This window comes from Manis pentadactyla, chromosome 11, assembly GCF_030020395.1.
Source record: "Manis pentadactyla isolate mManPen7 chromosome 11, mManPen7.hap1, whole genome shotgun sequence".
Lineage (NCBI taxonomy): Eukaryota > Metazoa > Chordata > Mammalia > Pholidota > Manidae > Manis > Manis pentadactyla.
In genome coordinates, this window is record NC_080029.1 from 11570584 (window position 1) to 11589444 (window position 18861).

At 45.1% G+C, this 18861-nt stretch overlaps 1 protein-coding gene across 1 annotated transcript in view; it reads left to right on the plus strand.

The window, feature by feature from the left end:
- The window catches only part of LGMN (legumain), a 28845-nt gene extending 12080 nt beyond the window's left edge, over positions 1-16765 (plus strand). Inside the window, exons 3-14 of the mRNA XM_036882181.2 lie at positions 4807-4904; positions 5813-5894; positions 7108-7193; positions 8218-8293; positions 8771-8833; positions 9618-9684; positions 10455-10573; positions 10661-10750; positions 12386-12586; positions 14031-14201; positions 15887-15954; positions 16209-16765. Coding sequence (XP_036738076.1) covers positions 4807-4904; positions 5813-5894; positions 7108-7193; positions 8218-8293; positions 8771-8833; positions 9618-9684; positions 10455-10573; positions 10661-10750; positions 12386-12586; positions 14031-14201; positions 15887-15954; positions 16209-16251 — 1164 coding nt within the window. The 3' untranslated portion in view covers positions 16252-16765. The remainder of the gene's footprint in view (positions 1-4806; positions 4905-5812; positions 5895-7107; positions 7194-8217; positions 8294-8770; positions 8834-9617; positions 9685-10454; positions 10574-10660; positions 10751-12385; positions 12587-14030; positions 14202-15886; positions 15955-16208) is intronic.
- Positions 16766-18861: the final 2096 nt, after the last annotated feature.

Consider the following 18861-nt stretch of genomic DNA (forward strand, 5'->3'; position numbering starts at 1 on the left):
GCAGTGGCAGGTCAAGTGGCAGCCATTCTGTTTCCAAAAGGCTGCCTTTCATTTTATGTATTTTTAAAATGTGTGCAATTACCACTTTTTAAAAACGACTTTATTGAGGGATAAGTTTACATGATGCCACCTATAAATAAGTTAACAATTCAACTATTATAATTCTGTGTTTTTTAGTTAATTCATACAGATGGGCAAGCATTTTGGAAAAGTTGTGCAGACTTTTTGGACAGTTGCCTCACGCCCCTTTGCCGTGAGTCCTGCTCCCACTTAACCCCATGCATACCCCCGTGTGCTCTTTGTTGCTACTGTTTTGCCTGCTCTAGAAACTTCATATAAATGGAATCACACAATATGGAGTTTTCTGTGTATGATTTCTTTCACTTAGTATGATGTTTTTGAGGTTAATCCATGTTGTTGTGAAATGTCACTTTTATATTTAAAAAAGGGAGACATGCTTTTTTAAAAAGGGCATGGTTGGAAGGGGTTAGGATGGAGGGCAGAGCAGGCTGAGTTGGGGGAATGCAGTACAGGAAGGCTGCCCTTGTACATGCCAGAGGCGGTGCAGGACCATGAAAGAATGTGGGCTCTGGACTTGTGCAGACATTCGGTGTGATTCCTGCTGTCCACCTACCTGCTGTATTTAAACACATTACATGATCTCTTTTTAACCTCTGAATCTCCTCTGGAAATTTTGAGGTTGGTGGTAGACAATCCTGCAAAGCTCCTGTCCCAGGGCCTCATGATGACAGCGCTCAGAGCATTTGCCAGGAAGTGATGACGTGTATGCCTGTCAAAGAGCAGACCCGGGGGGATCCCCTTCTCAGTTCCTACCTGGCTTGAAAAATAGACCCCTTCACTTGAAAATGACCTGAGCATGCCAGTTTTATTTAGCCTTCATTTCAGGTCAGTTGTCCTTATTTAGCTGCCGGTTGGCCTGAGATGCAGGCAGCACAGGCAGACAGTGGGAACAGTGGCTGTTGGAAATCCCAGGATCACTGGGACACCCATCAGAACTCCTAACACAAGCTATGAGGCAAGCTGAGTCGTAGCAAACTCTGCTCAGTAGGCCAGAGGGTCTTGTCTTTTTTATCATGACTTGCTTAATACCCTCTCACATGTTATTACCTCAAATGGCTTTTCTAAGGGGAAAATGCATAAAGGTTAAATATGTTCAAGGGTAGTGACTCAAGTAGTGTTGAACACCGTTTCCAAATTTTGGTTTAACCCTGGTTTTATTTCTTTTAAGTGCCAGTTAACCCTTGATTCTAATAAGGAGCCCCTTTAACAAAGGTAGAGGCAATCAAGTGCCCCCGAGGACCGAGGAGTCACAGCCTGACTTTGAGACTTCTGTGTGTGGCCAGGGTCAGATTTTGAATCGCTGAGCCTTCTGAGCTTGCCGCCATCTGTGAGATGGGGATAAGAGCACCTACCTGCCAAGGTGGTGGCGAGGAGCCCCAACAGTGTAGGAGAGGCTAACATAGGATGAGCTGAGCCTTCCCTTTCTAAATATATAACTTTATTGAAGCATATTTTATATATGTAATTCACCCATTTCAAGTGTACAAGTCAGTGATTTTTTAGTAAATTTATCATGTTGTTCAAACATCACCATTATTTTCAGTTTTAGAATATTTCCATCTCCCCAGAAGGATCCCTCGGGCCCATTTGTATACCCATCCTCAGAGCTAATTTTTGTGTGTGTTGTGATGTGAAGGTCAAAGTTCATCATTTTGCATGTGCGTATTCAAATCGTTTCAGCACCATTTGTTGAAAAGGCTGTTCTTTCCCCAAATGTAGTTGTGAAATCAGAAAGTGAAAGTCCTCTAACTTTGCTCTTCTTCTCAAAAATGTTTTCAGTTTTTCTAGGCCTTTTGTAATTTCATGACAATTTTAGGATCATCTTGTCAATTTCTGCAAAAAAATAAAACCTGCCGAACTTTTTTCTTTTAATTTCAATACTATTAAATCTGATCCATGAATAGGATGGGTCTCTGTCTGTTTATTTAGATCTTCTGTAATTCCCTCAGCAACATTTTATACTCTTCATTGTACAAGTTTTATACTTCTTTTATTAGATTTATACCTAAGTGTTTTTATGAACCTACCTCCTGAAAGGAGAAGTAAATAACAGGATGATTTATCACCGAGGTGAGTGGGTGGGTGCCTGCTTACTTCTGCTGTGATCTTGGGGTAGGTTAGTTAAATCTGACATAATGGTTTGATTTTTTTTCTTATGAAACAGAAAGCACACAAATGTTTATATAACATGTATGTGTTTAAATTTAAAGAATAATAATAAAAATGAATACTTGTTACCTTCTGCCCAACTAAAGAAAAGGAAAATTACTAGTACTTTATCCCTTATTGAATGCCCTTCCCTTCCTGCCAGAGCGCAAACTCCTGAATCCTTTTTAAGCTCCTGAATTTTTTGTCAATCCTTCTTTTGCTTTGCTTTATAGTTTTACATTATATTTAACTGTAAACCATACAATGTCTACTTTTGCTTGTTCTGGCCTTTATAAAAATGTAATCACAGTGAGTGTATTTTTCTATGACTCATTCTTTTCCTTATTATGTTCCTGAGGTTCTTCTGTTTTGAAGTATGGGTTGTATTTCATTCATTTTCAGGTATCCCATTTATGTGAGCTTTACGGTATTCCATGCTGTGAACATAGGACAGATTATTTTTCTAGCTGTTGATGGGTCTTTGGGGTATTTCTTGGATTTTGCTGCTGCAGTGCAGCTGGGAGCATCTATTGTCAGGGGCTAGAGTTTCTCTAGGGTACAGCTAGGAGCCCAGTTGCTCGGTTGGAGGATATAAGCCTCAGCCTGATTGAGGATAACATCAAGATGTTTTCCCCAGCGGCTTGCCAACTTCACTATCAGTGGACTGGTTTCCTATTATCGCTGTTACAAATGACTAACACTTACTGGTTTAAACAATGCAGATTTATTATGTTATAGCTCTACAGGTGAGAGATCTGAAATGGGTCTCCCTGGGTTAACTCAAGGAGTTGAAAGGGCTACATTCCTTTCTGGTGATTCTGGTAGAAGTTTCATTTTCTCTCCTTTTCCAACTTTTAGAGGCTTCCCTCATTCCTTGTGGCCCCTTCCTCCATCTCAGAGCCAGCAATGGCAGTTGCATCTTTCTTAAACAGCATCCCTGTGATGCTGGCCTCCTGCTTCCCTCTTCCACATAGAAGGAACCTCTGTGATTCCATTGGGTCCCCCAGAATAATCCGGGATGACTTCCCTATTTTAAGGTCAGCTGATTAGCCATCTTCAATCTGTTATCTTAATCCTACTTTGCCATGTAATGTAACGTATTCACAGGTTCTGGGGATTAGGATGTGGCCATCTTTGGGGGAGGCTGTTGTTTTTCCTATCACAACTGGTATTCGAGGGTCCTTGTTACTCCACAGAAATGGTGATTTAACGTCTTAACAATTTGTATATATATATAAAATGTTTAGTAACTATTTAAAAGTGACCTATGTGTAGATTTTCAGCCCCTCACTTTCCTTGGGCCTCAATCATTTTGATGGTTTCTCCATTGTCCCTGCATGAAACAATACCAGGCCTGTAGTCAGGACACCTGGGATCTTCCACTATGAGCTGTGTGACTTGGGCAGGTGGTCTCCGTTCCCTAAGCCATTCCTCATCTCTAAAATGGGGGTCCTTGCCATATTACATAGGGCTGCTGTGGGAATTATAGGAGATAATGCATAGAAAGTCTTAGCATGGTGCCCCCAAAGTAGAAGAAAATCAATGAGCATATATATACAGTCTTGATTTATTCTGTCATCAGTCAAGTTGATGTGCCAGACCCTGGACTCATCCACTCAACATTCAGCAACTATATACCGAACACCCATTTTTGCTCTGAAGTCCATTTGTGAAGAGCATCTACAGGCAAAATGCTAGATTTAATGTTTGATGAGCTTTATTTTCATTGCTGTGCCAAGTGCTTTTGAATGTGATATGCCCATTCCCAAAGTTCTCTTCCTTTGAGAGGCAAATAGGTGGGCACCCCATTCCCTTTATGATTATTTGTTCTAGGAAAGACATAATTAAAAGTAACCAGAAAGTTGGGTAACATTTTTCCTTTCTGTCCTCAAATGATTTCCGTGTCGTAGAGTGTAATACGTGTCATCTGAAGAGGAACAAAGAAGGTCTTCACCCTGCACTGGACAGGGCATCACATTAGCAAAGTTTTTCTTTGTCCCTAATATTGTCCCTCTTGTTGTAGTTGTTTGTTTTTAAAACTAAAGAGCACGTTCCTCATTTCAATTCCTGAATTGCACTTTGGAGTTTTCACTCAATTCTGTGAACAGCGACTGTGGCAGCCAAAGTTTCTTGAATCAGAAGGATCATGTTTGAACTAAGTCGTGGCAGGACTAAGTCTTTAATCCATGAGCTCATCATTCAGAGTCATTCTGCTTTTCAGACCTAAATCAGCGATTCCAGGAAGCTTCCATGGGATGGAAAATGAAAATAAGTTACTGTGGCCTTTGAAAGGCCCTTGTAATCTACAGATGTGGTGGTGGTGAGCATCTGTCTGTGTGGTCCACATACACACCAACTACCTGATGAATAAGAGTTTGGATAATTGGCCGGGGGCGGAGATTTTTTAAAAATTGAGTTGAAAATACATAAATGTACATATTTTAGAATAATTTAAATACCTGAGCAATAGGGGATGATTCCAGCATATCTTCCATGAGAAAGAATGTGTTGTTCAAAAGAACTCCAAAATTGGCCTCCTGGATAAAATCTAACGCTGGACAAAATCATCTCTGCCAGGCGGATGTGTGCCACGCCTACCAGATCGTGCACCGAAACGGGGTTCCCGACAAACAGATCATTGTGATGATGTACGATGACATTGCTGGCTCTGAAAAGTAAGTGCCGAGCGCGTTGAACTTGGTGGCGAAAAGCTGAGGGCAGTTTCAAGAAATGCATACAGATGCACAGGAATCCTTAGATCAGAGGCCTAATCTTAGAATATAAACAGACTTGCAGATGAAATTCCACAGGGCTGCTTCGCATAGAGCTTTGCACGTAACTTGGGGCATCCTAGCAGTGGCAGGGACATAGGAAATGGGTACTGAAGGGTGTCTGGGGCCTGCTGCCTTGGAGGGTCTAAGGCATACATTCCTTCTCAGCTTGGAGACTCATCAGTGGGTCTGTGGTGCTTGTGCCTAACTTCTGAGCAGGGGTAGCGCCTCAGTGGCCTGTGCATAGAAGGCTCTTGTTCGTTGATTAGCTCCTATCACCCTTCCTTCTATGCCTATATAGTTTTATTATTTGTTGAATCTAATTTTGCAAATAGTTCTTACATGTCTGCTCATCTGATTTCTTGAGTAGCAAGTATGGGTACTAAACTTAACCAGTACTAGTCCCCCCAGTCCTTGGTTATCTGGCTTTGGCCAGCCAAGAGTACTGCCCTTTACTGTGGTTGCATCTTTTTCTGCAAGTACCTTTGCTCTGAGAGATCTCTTGATGAGCTCTCACCCCCCAGACACTACGTGGTCCCCAGCAGGAGGCAGGCGCACCTGGACGTTGGTCCCTGGCCTCCATCTTCTGAACTCAGCCCTTCATTGATCCTGCCAAGAACTCGACAGTTGTGGGATGTCCAGATCCCCACTCTGCTAAGATCACTAATATTGGCTTCTGTGAAGGCAGGGAGAAATGTCACCAACAAACATGGTTGTTTATTATTATTCTGTATACCGGGGGCATAATTTTGAAGATAGAGATTTCAGAGACTCATCAATTGTGTGCTTCAATTGTGTCCCTTGATTTTCAGCAATCCCACCCCAGGTATCGTGATCAACAGGCCCAATGGCTCGGACGTGTATCAGGGAGTCCTGAAGGACTACACCGGCGAGGTAAGGTGAAATGGGGTCGGGGGGGGAGCCCACGGGGTTTGTTTTCATTTCAGTCATGAGTTTTCCCTCATTCTTGCATTTCTAGGCTCAGAACTTCACTAGACTGATTTCTGGTATTTCCTGTTTATATTAATGTCTGTGCTTGAGGAGTTACTTCTGAGAGTTTTGAAAGAAGAGGGGAAAAAAGTCAGAAATAAGTTGTAATCTACCTATCTTTTTTTCTACTCTTTTTATACTTTAAGTCTGATAATAGATTTCCATTGATAATCTGATTATAGATTATCTGTGCCTTTTTCTGACAATCAGTTTTCCTGGCACCAGCCCTGGTACAAAGCATCTCTGGATTTTGCTGAGATAGCTTTTTGTGAGTTATTGTCATGTATCCTCCCAGTTGATGGAGACTGCATAAATGGACACATTTTTAAAAATACCATAATGACTGAAGTTTTAGATGCAGAATGCTTTGTGAAACACAATGAAACACAATGCCTTGTGTTTTCAGAGCCTCTTTTCCTTAGTTTCAGAGGGATCTTTGGGGAACTAATATTCCTGGTGAAAAAGAAATGGTTACCTGAAGTCCAGCAATTCATTTGGTTTCTTTTTTCAGTTCAAGTACAATTAAATGAGTCACATCATGCATGTAGTAGAGATGATTCCACATTTATGAAACCGTTTCTATATAGTGGTACAAAGAAATGCCTGGAGTCTACATGGTGGAGTCTAGGTACTCTTCTGTATTGCTTTTTTAAATGATCAGGTATTAATTTCATTATAAAACAATCTTGAAGGACATCAGATGTCCTTGGGATTTGGCTTTTGGGGCAGCAAGCTAGATGCAAAGGGGAGGCCCTGGGCTGATGTTTCCGCCCCTCTCTCTGCTGTCTCTCAGAGGTGGTAATGCTCTTCCTCTACTGTTTGTCCCTACTTCCAGCATCTTTGGATTTTTACCCACCAACTTCTTATGGTCAAGAAGGAATGGCAGGTGTACTGAGCTGCCATCAGCCAAAGATAAGATGATACTTGAGAAGAGGTCATGAATGTACTCCAGAAACACCGACCCTGCTTTGGGTTTTTCTTGGTTCCAAAGTGTTTGCTCTTAAACCTGGAGCCTTGGGGATGTGTGTGCTGGGGGCTCAGATCTGCTACAGGCTCAACAAATGCTCTAATTTTTGAATAACAGCTGCATCTAATTGCAACTCCCAATTCTTTGTAGCATGTCACCCCACAAAACTTCCTCGCTGTGTTGAGAGGTGATGCAGAAGCCATGAAGGGCAAAGGATCTGGAAAGGTCTTGAAGAGGTAATGTCTGTCTATGGCCATCACACTTTACTCAATGACCTGGCCCAGACAGAGGATTTAAACAGGTGCTGTTCTTTGCTTCTGGCCTATTTACTCCAGAGAAATGACAGAGCGGGGAGCTAGGTCCTGACTTAAGACAGGTAGCACAGAGCTGATGGCTTTTTTGGGCATTTTTTGTATGCCATTAACCCTGTGGTCCAGGGCCCCTCACTATTGATGAAATGTTCTTAAACCTGCTGCTTCTGGTTACCCATGGATCCTGTGCTGGTATGTTCCACTGCCAGTGGAAACAGTGAGACGTGAAGCCCTTAGCCAGGCCAGGTTGTAGGGCCCTGGCCTGCCAGTTCTGTGCCCTGAAGAAGGTCAGCCAAGTGGTGAAAAGCACTGTACAGAGCTCACCTTCAAATGGGGAATAGACCCAGAGCTTGCCCTGCTGGCTGTGGGTTAGAGATATCTTGCTGTTTAGCTGCTCTATATGTAGCACTTGTATGTGATGTCAGAGACTTTAATGTCATGCCCATGGGAAGTCAGATACTTGGCAAATGGTGCTGTTCCTGGCATGCTAGAGGGGAGACCTGGGCCCCGATAAGGTCATGGGCAGGTGGGTATCCCAGATTGTGTGCAGACCAAGGGGCCTGGAGGAGCAGTCTGAGCTGAAAGACTGTGTTCTGGGTCCCCAACTCATTGCAGGGGGATCTGGTTGGGGATGCCCGATTGCCAAAAGACCCCTCTATCCAAATCATACCTGGTCCATCTGACAAGTTACCCAGCAAAGGCCTCTCCCCCTCCCTGGCCATAATTCAGAGTTTCGAGGCCCTAGTATATGCCTGTGGTTCAGCATGGCACTCGGTGGGAGCATAGGGAACTGGCCAGACAGCAGACCTTGTGTTCCTGCTAAACTGGGAGATTGTAATCAAACTTCTTCGTGTTTGCATGAGGTCAGCCTTCCAGAGAAGTGCAAGTAGAAATAGAAATAGGGAAAGTCGACTCTGCCTCACTGTTGTCTATGGTGCTTGCTTGGCAGTGGGCCCCGGGACCACGTGTTCATTTACTTCACTGATCATGGAGCTGTTGGACTACTGGCTTTTCCTAACGATGATGTGAGTTTTTCTTAACATTGTAAAGACAGAGAATGGTAAACAAAACCTCAGTGTTGACGTTGAACCTGTGCTGTGTGTTTCTGGTGTCCTGCCAGGGCTGGTGCGTATGTGTGGTGGGGGAGCTGGGGGCATAGTCAGCAGCTGGAGAGCTATCCAGAAGCATCTCTTCTGCAAGTTTTCCCCACGTTTCTCTTCATATCCGCGTCAGTAACTGTCCCCAGACTTGGGCACATTGCACTGCACATGGTGATAGAGCACCATGTGTGGATGCTCTGGACAAACATGGAGAAGCACATTCTCTTCCCCTTTTAACATATGTGACGAAAACACTGTAGATGCCATTCTGGGCTAATGCTGTTCACCGTGATTAGTTCTAAGTATCGGTAAATAAGAATTCACAAAGTGTCATTAGGACTTTATTAGCAGGTGAGTTTGTGTAAATGTGTTGGTCTGATTATCAATATTCTTACCTTTCAGCTTTATGAACAGGATCTGAATGAGACCATCTATTACATGTACAAACACAAAATGTACCAAAAGGTAACAGCAGTGCTTGGGGCAGCCTTGCAGGGGGTGCGAGGAAGGCAGTGGGCACGGAGCCCACCGTTCTGCAGCCGGGCTTCTAACCCCCAGCGGTTGGGTTTTTCAGGAAAGGGCATCCTGTCCATCAGTCCTGACCACTGGTTTCCCAGGATAAGTCTTTGATGATTCTAGGGCTTAAGACGGTACATCAGAATCAATGAAGATCTTGTTGAAACACAGGGTGGGTGCCCCACCCCCAGAGTCTGACCCAGAGGTCTGGGGAGAGGCTGGAGAATTTGCCTTTCTGAGTTGGTGTAGATGCATCAAGTAGGAACTACACTTTGAGGACTCCCCTTCCTAGGACTGTCACCAACTGGGGGCAGTTGGGGAGGAATATAACACTATCTTATTTTCACTTTGGTCCTCTCTGGCTCCATAGCATCCTTTTATAGAAACTGCATAGCTCAGGCATGTATGTGATAGTAATGTGGGAAGAGGGCTGCCACACTCCCTCCTATATTGGATGGTAAGACAGTTTTCCTTAGTATCATCAATGGCTCCTTTTTCTCTGCATTAGTTCAACTCATGGGTCATGTTATTCTATTAGCAATGGATAAACTTGAGTCCTTCTGGTTTATATGATAACAGCCTGTCGCCTCTGGCCGCAGCCCCTTCTGGTGCAGATGTCCGCCAAAAGCAAAAAGTTGAAAGACTCTTCAGAGTGGGTCAAGAGCATGGGCAGGGCCGAAGCGGCATTTGTGAGAGGTGCCCTGTGGGTCCCCCTGTCTCACTTTCCTCACAGATGGTGTTCTACATTGAAGCCTGTGAGTCTGGGTCAATGATGCAGCACCTGCCCGCCGACATCAATGGTAGGTGGGAGCACTGGCCTCTGAGCCTGGCTGGGTGGGCAGGTTGTCAGAGGTACAATTGCTCGTTCTCTAATTCTGCTAATGCGAAGAACCAAGTTGACCTACGTAAGCAGGGGCTGAGGGCAGCCTGGTGCTCTTCCAGGTCCTAGTAAAGCTGCTTAAGTCCAAAATCACATAGTCTTTGGACCTGCCTTAGTCCTTTACGATGTGTTGCTTGCTGGCTGTCTGATCTCGGGCAGGTGACTTACCCTCTTTGTCCCTCAGTTATCTCCTTCTGTGAAATGGGGATAAAGATACTGCCTGTCTGTTGGGCGAGTTACATTTTGTCGTAATGTTTGCCCAGCATGATTCTGAGCCCATGGTAGCTAGACGGTAAATGGTAGCTATTGTGCAGGCCTTGTCATTCTAAGTGTTTCTTCAGTAAATGTTAACTTTCTCTGGGAATGAAATTAGATACATATTCTGCAAGTTTCCAGAACTATTAAAATCTTCCAGCATTATTCCAAAATAGCTTTCTGTCCTAATAAATACACTTGCTTGCATATTGCTGCAGAAAGTGCCTATCAAACTGGTTTCTCTTGCTTCCACATTTAACTTTAGATGAGTTCTCGCAGCTGAATAAACAGGGCTGGGTACAGTTGTCGCCCTGCCCTGCCCATGACAGGTGGCGTGCTTTGACTGCTCTAGGGGAGGAAGAAAGGCTCAAGCTTTAAGTGGCATCCACAGCAGAGAAGAAAATGTGACTAACAGATGCCTTTAATTCCTCATAGTTTATGCAACAACTGCTGCCAACCCCAATGAGTCGTCCTACGCCTGTTACTACGATGAGGAAAGATCCACGTACCTGGGGGACTGGTACAGCGTCAACTGGATGGAAGACTCAGATGTGGTGAGCCCATCAAGGCTCTGCTTCTGCCGCTGAGGCTTAGCTGTCAGCTCTGATTGTTGAAGGATTTTAATGTTTTCATTTCTGCAGGAGGATTTGACTAAAGAGACCCTCCACAAGCAGTACCAGCTGGTAAAATCGCACACCAACACCAGCCACGTCATGCAGTATGGGAACAAGGTGAGCAGGGGAGCCGGGCATGCTCATCGGTTCCTAGAGCCCCAGGCTGGCTTGCCTGGAAGGTTTATCTCTTGGAGAAGAGGAATGGGACCCAGGTGAGAAATGGCCAAGGCAGGGATGGGCTCTGCCTGTCACAGACACTGCACCCTGGGGTCTCTGCCTGGGCTTTGGAATCAGACCTGGCAGGGTTCAAACTCACAAAGATTTGAGACCTTGGTCAAGGGACTTACTCTCTCTGAATCTGTTTCCTCCTTGGTCAGAACCCTAGTGTCCAAGGTAAGCAGGAGCATTGAAGATCGTGCATCAGAAACACTAAGCACAGGCCCAGCCCGAGTGGTAGGTGGCTGAGTCAGAAGCTGCTTCTGCGAGTTCTGTGCCTCGTCCTGCAGAACCGCGCATCTTGGGTTCTCTGGGGTCCTGCCTCCCTGCAAGTTGCAGGTTGTCACCTTTACCCTTTGGCTATAATTCAGAGACTTTTTACCACCTCCAACTATGTACAGCAGGGATGTAGGTAGTAAATAGGCAAGTTCCTCAGGGCTGTGTGGACAGAGGTTGCAGCAAGTGGCTGCGGGAGGCCTGGGGCTCTGGTGCCACCCCCTGGACCAGCCCAGGGGGCGTGGGGGAGAGGTGCTTTGTGCAGGTAAACCACAGGGGCCTGGATGACCACACACCACTCCCCAGGCAGCCTGCCACAAGCCGAGGACTCACCACCTGGGACTTGCTCCTTTGACACAAGCACTGGGCTTCTGCAGCTTGGGAGCCAGTCAGTGCGGCCACCTCCTGGCCTCCATCCAGCGGAGGGGCGAAGGGGAGACAAGGCGGCGAGAGGGGTCTCCAAGGAGGTGGGCTAGAGGCACTGCCCGGCTGCGTGGGGGCCGTGCGGACAGAGGCATCCCACGACGGTGCCCTTGTCCTGGGCTTTCCAGCCTCTGTAGTTTCTGCAGCGTTGGCCATTTCTGGTCTTTGAGGCTGCATGATGGATCTTCTCCAAGCGTTATACTTTTATATATATTTCTCTAATTTTGTTTTAGAACTGTTCTTAGATTACCATAGCTTGGTTTAGGAGCGAGATGCTTGTAGCATTTCTTTTCGTCTGATCGGGATCCATCGTGCAGCAACCTCTGTGGCAAGAGCCTGGCGGTGGTGCCCACTTGGCCCTGATGCCAGTGTGTCCCCAGCCCCTCTGTGGCTTTAGCTCTGCCCATCACAGTGGATCCAGACCTCACCGTGAACCTGGACAGATGCTCTGCGCCTTCCTTCCCCTGGCCACTAGGGACAGGCGGGTGAGCCCAACCTGGGGCCACCCCTTGCTGAATCGACTCTGGTATAAGCTCTGTGTGAGTGGAGGGGCGACGGCCTTTCCTGTGTGAAGGATTGCGCTTCGCTGCAGAGGATGCCAGGTGTTCCCCTAGGTCATTGTTGGTGGGTGGCAGGTGCTCAGATGTGTTGCCTCGCCCACTGCTGAGGGCTAAACATGTTTTCAGGCAATGATGTGGGCCTTCAGTGGTCCTGGAACCATACGACATGAGCTGTGAGCCTCCCCCCCGGCAGCCAGGACCCAGGGTGTGTTTGGCACATCTGTGCCTCCTGCTCAGACTAACTCTCTTTCTTCCTTCCTCTGTCCCCCACCTCCAGTCCATCTCTGCCATGAAGGTGATGCAGTTTCAGGGTATGAAACACAAAGCCAGTTCTCCTATCTCCCTGCCTCCAGTCAAACACCTTGACCTCACCCCAAGCCCCGAGGTGCCCCTCACGATCATGAAAAGGAAACTGGCGAGCACCAATGATCCGCAGGAGTCCAGGCATCTTGCCGACAAGATCCAGAAGCATCTGGAGGTAAACGGGTAAAAGGAATCATTTCCACACGCTGCTCCCGGTGCCTGAACTCGGCCTCTGCCTCCTGCCCATTGTCTGGCATTGCTCAGAGCCAGGTGCCAGGACTCTGGGTCCGCCTCTGCTCCTGCCACATGGGAGTAATGGGAAAGAAAACCAGTCTTGGTACTTGTGCACCACAGAAGTGAGTGAGCAGAGCGGTGGTGTTCTCTGTTCTTCATTAGTGAGTGACCTTGACCCCTTTGGTAGCAGGGAGCAAAGGAATGGGAACCTGACTCCGACTCTCCTGTATCCTGCCAAGATGCCATGGCATATGGGTGTTTCCTTCTTTAATGCCTAGTTGCTTAGAGGATAGTTAATCTTGCTGCTTCATGAGTTGTTAGCTAACATATTTAAAAACAAACAAACAAAAAGTCAATCCCCCCAAAAATGTCTGCTGTCTTAGGACATCAAGTCATAGCCTAAAGTTCTTCCTAAAATGCTCGCACAATCTTTTACAGTTACTAAGTTTGTTTTCAGCAGCTCATCGGTTTGTTTGGAACTGGCAGAACTGCTTTTCAAATTCTTGCTGTGCAGCTAGAACCACCATCCCACAGTCGCTGGGTTGAAGGGCAGAGGTTGACTGTCCTTCCTACGAAACCAGCTGTGTGTTGACTCTGGTCCTGCCCATCAGCACAGCACAGGTGTTTGTGTACTGGAATACACTTGGTGTTTCTAGGAAAGATAGAATAGCTGTGTGACCTGTTTTAAATTCTGGTGATCCGGACGATTAGTACCCCATGTGTGGGATGCTAACCAGCACATGGCTTTTGGCTGGTGTCATACAGAGGGCCTCATACTTTGTTGTCTTGGACCTCTTTACACTTTAAAATTTCAATCCCAAAAAGCTTTTGTTTATGTGCGTGTGTTATCGATATTTACTGCATTCAAAAAGAACATTAGTATTTTAGAAATACTAATGCATTTAGAAATAGTAACAGTAAACCCATTTTGTGTTAAGGTATTTCTTATGAAAAATAATCATTTTCTAAACTAAAAACAATTTGGGTGAGAGGAGTGACATTACTTTGCAGTTTTGCTCATCTCTCTTCTGCCCGCGGACTAGAGGACAGCTGGGTCCTGTACCCGCATCTGCATTCACTGTTCTGGCCGCAGTACCTGCAGAAAGGCCAGTGTCACACAGACGCATAGTAGGGAGCTCCCTGAGGTCTGGGGGTCCCTTGTGATTCTGGGCCATGTACTGAAAACCACTGGTCTAACACAGTGGTAGGGCTCTATTTCTAAAGGTTTCTAGCTGCCATAGAAGGCTCATGTGCCTTCTGCGGAACACCTCTTGCGGGGACTGTATCAAGAGACCTTGGTCAACTGAGCTTCTGACCCATCCAGGGTTCCAAGAGAGACTGTATCAGGTGAGCGATACATTGTGAAAAGATGCGTCTCTTCACAGGCTAGACAAGTCATTGAGAAGTCAGTGCAGAAGATTGTCTCCTTGATCACGAGGTCTGATGCCGAGACAAAAGAGCTGCTGTCCGAGAGGGCCCCGCTCACGGCACATGCCTGCTACCGGGCAGCCGCATCACACTTCCGTACACGCTGCTTCAACTGGCACTCCTCCATGGTAAGCCGGGTGCTGGGCGCCGCCAGCTATGCACCTCGCCTTCCGGAGGCCAGCTTGGCCTTTCCCTGCCTCTTAAACCCCAAAGCTAAGTTACTCTTGTTCATTGGAAATCACATTAGATATATTACCTTGTATAACGTTCCAGCCTGGCTAAGGAAACACTGGACTCGTTGAGATGCCTTTCATGGGAAGGAGAGGAGGAAGGTCATCCCGTTCTCCGAGCCTAAATCCTGGCTCTTGAGACTCTGACTTGTCGCAGTGTGGATGGGAGCTGACCAGGCATAGATGGCGCCGTTCCCGTTTACAGATGGCTTGGAAGGGGCGTTACTTCTCTGCACACTTCGCCATCCCTGACAAACCCCATCCTTCTCCCCAACCCCTCACACCAGCCACACACATTCTCTTCCTTTTGGAGCTGTTCTGACTTCTCCCCAAGATTTATTACTGAAGGCAGGCCCTGGCCCACAGAGGAGAAGGCACCAAATTTCTGCAGATTATATAGCATGTCTGGGTTGGAAGGTACCTGTGGTGTTGAGATCCTTCAAGAAGAGGTCAGCTAACTGGCCCACAGGCCAGGCCCTGCCTGAAGCCTGTGTGTGTTTTTCCATTTCCACAGCCTGTTCATATAAATAAAGTTTTACTGGAACGCAGCCTGGCTCTACTCAGCCACTTGGTGTCCATGGCTGCTTCCACGCTACAGCAGAATTGAGTTCATGCAACCCACAGAGCCAAAAATACTTTCTACCTGGCCCCTTACAGATAGTTTGCAAGTCCTGTTTTACAGCTATGATCTTCAACACAGTGGTTACAAACCGCACATGGCTACTTAAATTGGAACTTAAATGAATTAAAATGAAAAAATGTATAGCTTAGTTCCTTAGCTACACCAGCCACACATTTCGAGTGTTCAGTAGCCTCATGTGGCTAATGGCTACTGAGTTGGAGAATTTTATAGAACATTTCCATCATTGCAGAAAGTTCTGTTGGTCTGATGTGTGCACCGTGGTCATGCTCAAATACTTCCAAGCATGGAGTATGGAGTGGTACTTTGGAGGTAACTCTCTATTATTAGGAAGCTCTCAGTTTGTTTTTTTCATTTATTTAACAAAGTACTTCCCTTGTTTATTTAATAATTTTAAATCTCCCATTTATCGAATACTTTATCCCCTGGTGTTAACTTTTTTGCCCTCTAGAATGACACAAAGTGAACTGCTTCCTTCTTCATGAGACTTCTCAGATCCCCCTGAAGTTTTTTCTAAACATCTCCAGTCATTTCAGTCTTTCCCATTGTGATTCAGTTTGGCACTCCCTTACCGTCAGCCTCCCTCCCCAGCATGTCCCGCCCAGAATGAGGGTCCCAGAACCAAAAGCCAGACTGCCAAGGGTGGTCCTAAGTCATAGAGGGGAGTGGGGCAGGGGCTGAGGGTTCCTTAATCAGGAGGCCCCACCTGGGGTGGAGCGTGCTCTACGAGGCTTGCATGGTGCATTTTAATTGGGATATAGTCTGCAGATCTCACCGGATGTCAGAAACGGGGAGGGGATCTGTGACCCAAAGGAAGGTCAATAACCACTGGTCAAGATGCCTGACCTGTAACCACAGAAGTGGGATATTTCCAAGTTAAGAGTTGATTGTAGGGTGAAATGATGAAGCCTGACAATGTCTCTTTTGGTTTGTTTTCCTCCAGTACGAGTATGCTTTGAGGCATTTGTACGTGCTGGTCAACCTTTGTGAAAAACGTTATCCAATTGAGAGGTAGGTCAGCACATGGCATTTGAAGGGTCCGCATTGTTCTGAGAGCAGAGGGAAGTGGCACTACTGTCCTTTTCTGCAAGTGAGCGGTTTGTTTCTGCCCGCTGCCGCCTCTATTGTGCAGAAATTCAAAACAGATGCATTCTTAGTGATAACTTGGGTGGGTTTGTTGTAAATGACTACCTGTTTCATGATGGATTATGTTTGTCTTAATTTCTTCAGAGTTGACATGGTTCACCAACTTCTGTTTCTTACAGAATAAAATGGTTCATGGACAAGGTATGCCTTGATTACTACTGAAAAATTGCCTTCTTGATGCTTTTCCAAGTATGAATACTGTTTCAGAGTGTGTGCTAATCAGAGACAGTGAAGAAGTGGAGCAGGAGGCAAGCAAACAAGCTGTTCCAGGCCATCCTGGGGAATGTAGCCAAGCCTCTCCTGCGGCCACACTCCAGGCCTTTGACAAGACGGCTTGCTCAGTTTCCTACAGGTCCTATGTGATGCTGTGAACAAACTATAGATTTGGATGGGTAAAGCTCTGTGTTGAGCAAGGTATATTTGCTCCTTAAGGGGGTCTTTTGACCATTAATTTTAAGGAGCAAGAAGTTCACTGGGGCTTATGTAGCCAGTGAGTCTTTATTCTAAGGAATTTGCAGCAAAACTTCTTAAGTCTTCAGAATGATTTTATTTAAGAGGGTCCTAAGCCCCAAATGGAAAATTGTTTTCAGAAAATATTAATACTTTTTGATTGTTTTTGCACTTATTCTGTGATAATAGACAAGTCTAAAAAATAAAGATTTATAACTAAACACAAGAGTGAGTTTCAGGCCCCTGACTTTGTAGCTTATGCTCCGTGCCTGCGCTGGCAGGGCCCGTCCCGGATCTGTCCTTTCCAGCCTCACCTCCTCTTGCCCCCCTCCTACCTCTGTGCTGTTTATGCTCATCTGCACTCCCTGGATTTTTTGCCCTTTTTGTACCTTTGCTACATGCTGTTCCTCCTGTCCCAGGGTGCCTTCCTTCCCTCTGACAGATCCTGAAGGTGTATCTGAAAGTGCTGCTGCTTCTGAGAACGTTCAGCTTCCTCCTCTCCCCAGCCATTAAAAGCCCTCTCTCTGTCTGCATTTTCTCTGCATCTTCTCCAGCAGGTTACAGCATGGAGTGGGGGTGGGGGTGTCAGCTCCTCGAGGGCAGAGGCTGCCTGACTTTGTTCCCCTTGACCCAATACCCCCCACAGGGACATATTCATCATGAATTTGGTAAAGGCACGTAAATAACACTAACAATAACTACAGCCACATAGTGGAATATTACGCAGCAATAAAAAGGAAAGCATTGATTTCTGCTGCATTGTTAAGCCAAGTGGAAGAAGCCAGTTACAAAAGACCATGCTTACTGTATGACTCCATTTATAACTAATGTCCAAAATAAGGAAATCAATAAAAACAGAAAGTCGACAGGCCATGTCATGCTCTGGCAAGAGAAGGAAATGGGGGATGACTACTAATGGGTATGAGGATTCTTGTAGGGGTGATGAAAATGTCCTAAAACTGATTATGGTGATGGTGTACAAGCTCTGAATATATTAAAACCATCAAATTATACCGGTTCAATGGAATTATATGGTTTGCTAATATTTCAATAAAGCTGGTTTTAAAAAGCCATAGAGCTAGATGGCTGTTTAGGTAGCTAGCTAGAGAGAAAGCAAAGAACAAAAGTAACACTAAGGCCTCAAGGTACAGGTGGTAAACGCTCAGTTCCTCTATTTTCGTGATCTTTTAACCTCCCTTGTGACCTTGCTTCTCTCTTTTTATTTCAACCTCCCAATAGAATGAAAGTATACTTAGTTATTTGATAACTATAGAAACTTGAATCTTCATGGATGTAAATAAAGGTTAAAAGCAACTGTGTTCATTTCTCAAATAAATGAGTTTCATAAATAACAACGCCTTGACTTTTTTCTTCCCATATGGTTCAGAGGCCCCTCAGTAAAAATAAGTTCTCCATTCCTTGTATTAAGTCATTTTCTATTAGATTTCTTTTTTTTTTTTTTTTTTTTTTTTAGATAATTATTTTTTATTGAAGGGTAGTTGACACACAGTATTACATTACATTAGTTTCAGGTGTACAACACAGTGATTCAACATTTATATACATGATAATTCTAAGTACCAGCTATCACCATACCAAGTTGTTACAATATTTTGACTATATTCCTTATGCTATACATTACATCCCGGTTGCTTATTTATTTTACAATTGGAAGTGTGTACTTTTTCTTGGTTGTTGTTGTTAGGGCATCTCTCATATTTATTGATCAAATGGTTGTTAACAACAATAAAATTCTGTATAGGGGAGTCAATGCTCAATGCACAATCATTAATCCACCCCAAGCCTAATTTTCGTCAGTCTCCAATCTTCTGAAGCATAACGAACAAGTTCTTACATGGAGAACAAGTTCTTACATAGTGAATAAGTTACATGGTGAACAGTACAAGGGCAGTCATCACAGAAACTTTTGGTTTTGCTCATGCATTATGAACTCTAAACAGTCAGTTCAAATATGAATACACATTTGATTTTTATACTTGATTTATATGTGGATACCACATTTCTCTCTTTATTATTTTTAATAAGATGCTGAAGTGGTAGGTAGATACAACATAAAGGTAGAAAACATAGTTTAGTGTTGTAAGAGAGCAAATGTAGATGATCAGGTGTGTGCCTGCAGACTATGTGTTAATCCAAGCTAGACAAGGGCAATAAAACATCCACGTATGCAGAAGATTTCTCTCAGAACGGGGGGGTGAGGTTCTAAGCCTCACCTCTGTTGATCCCCAATTTCTCACCTGATGACCCCCCTGCGACTGTGCCTGTCTTAGGTTGTTCCTCCCTTGAGGAATCTTACCCGTC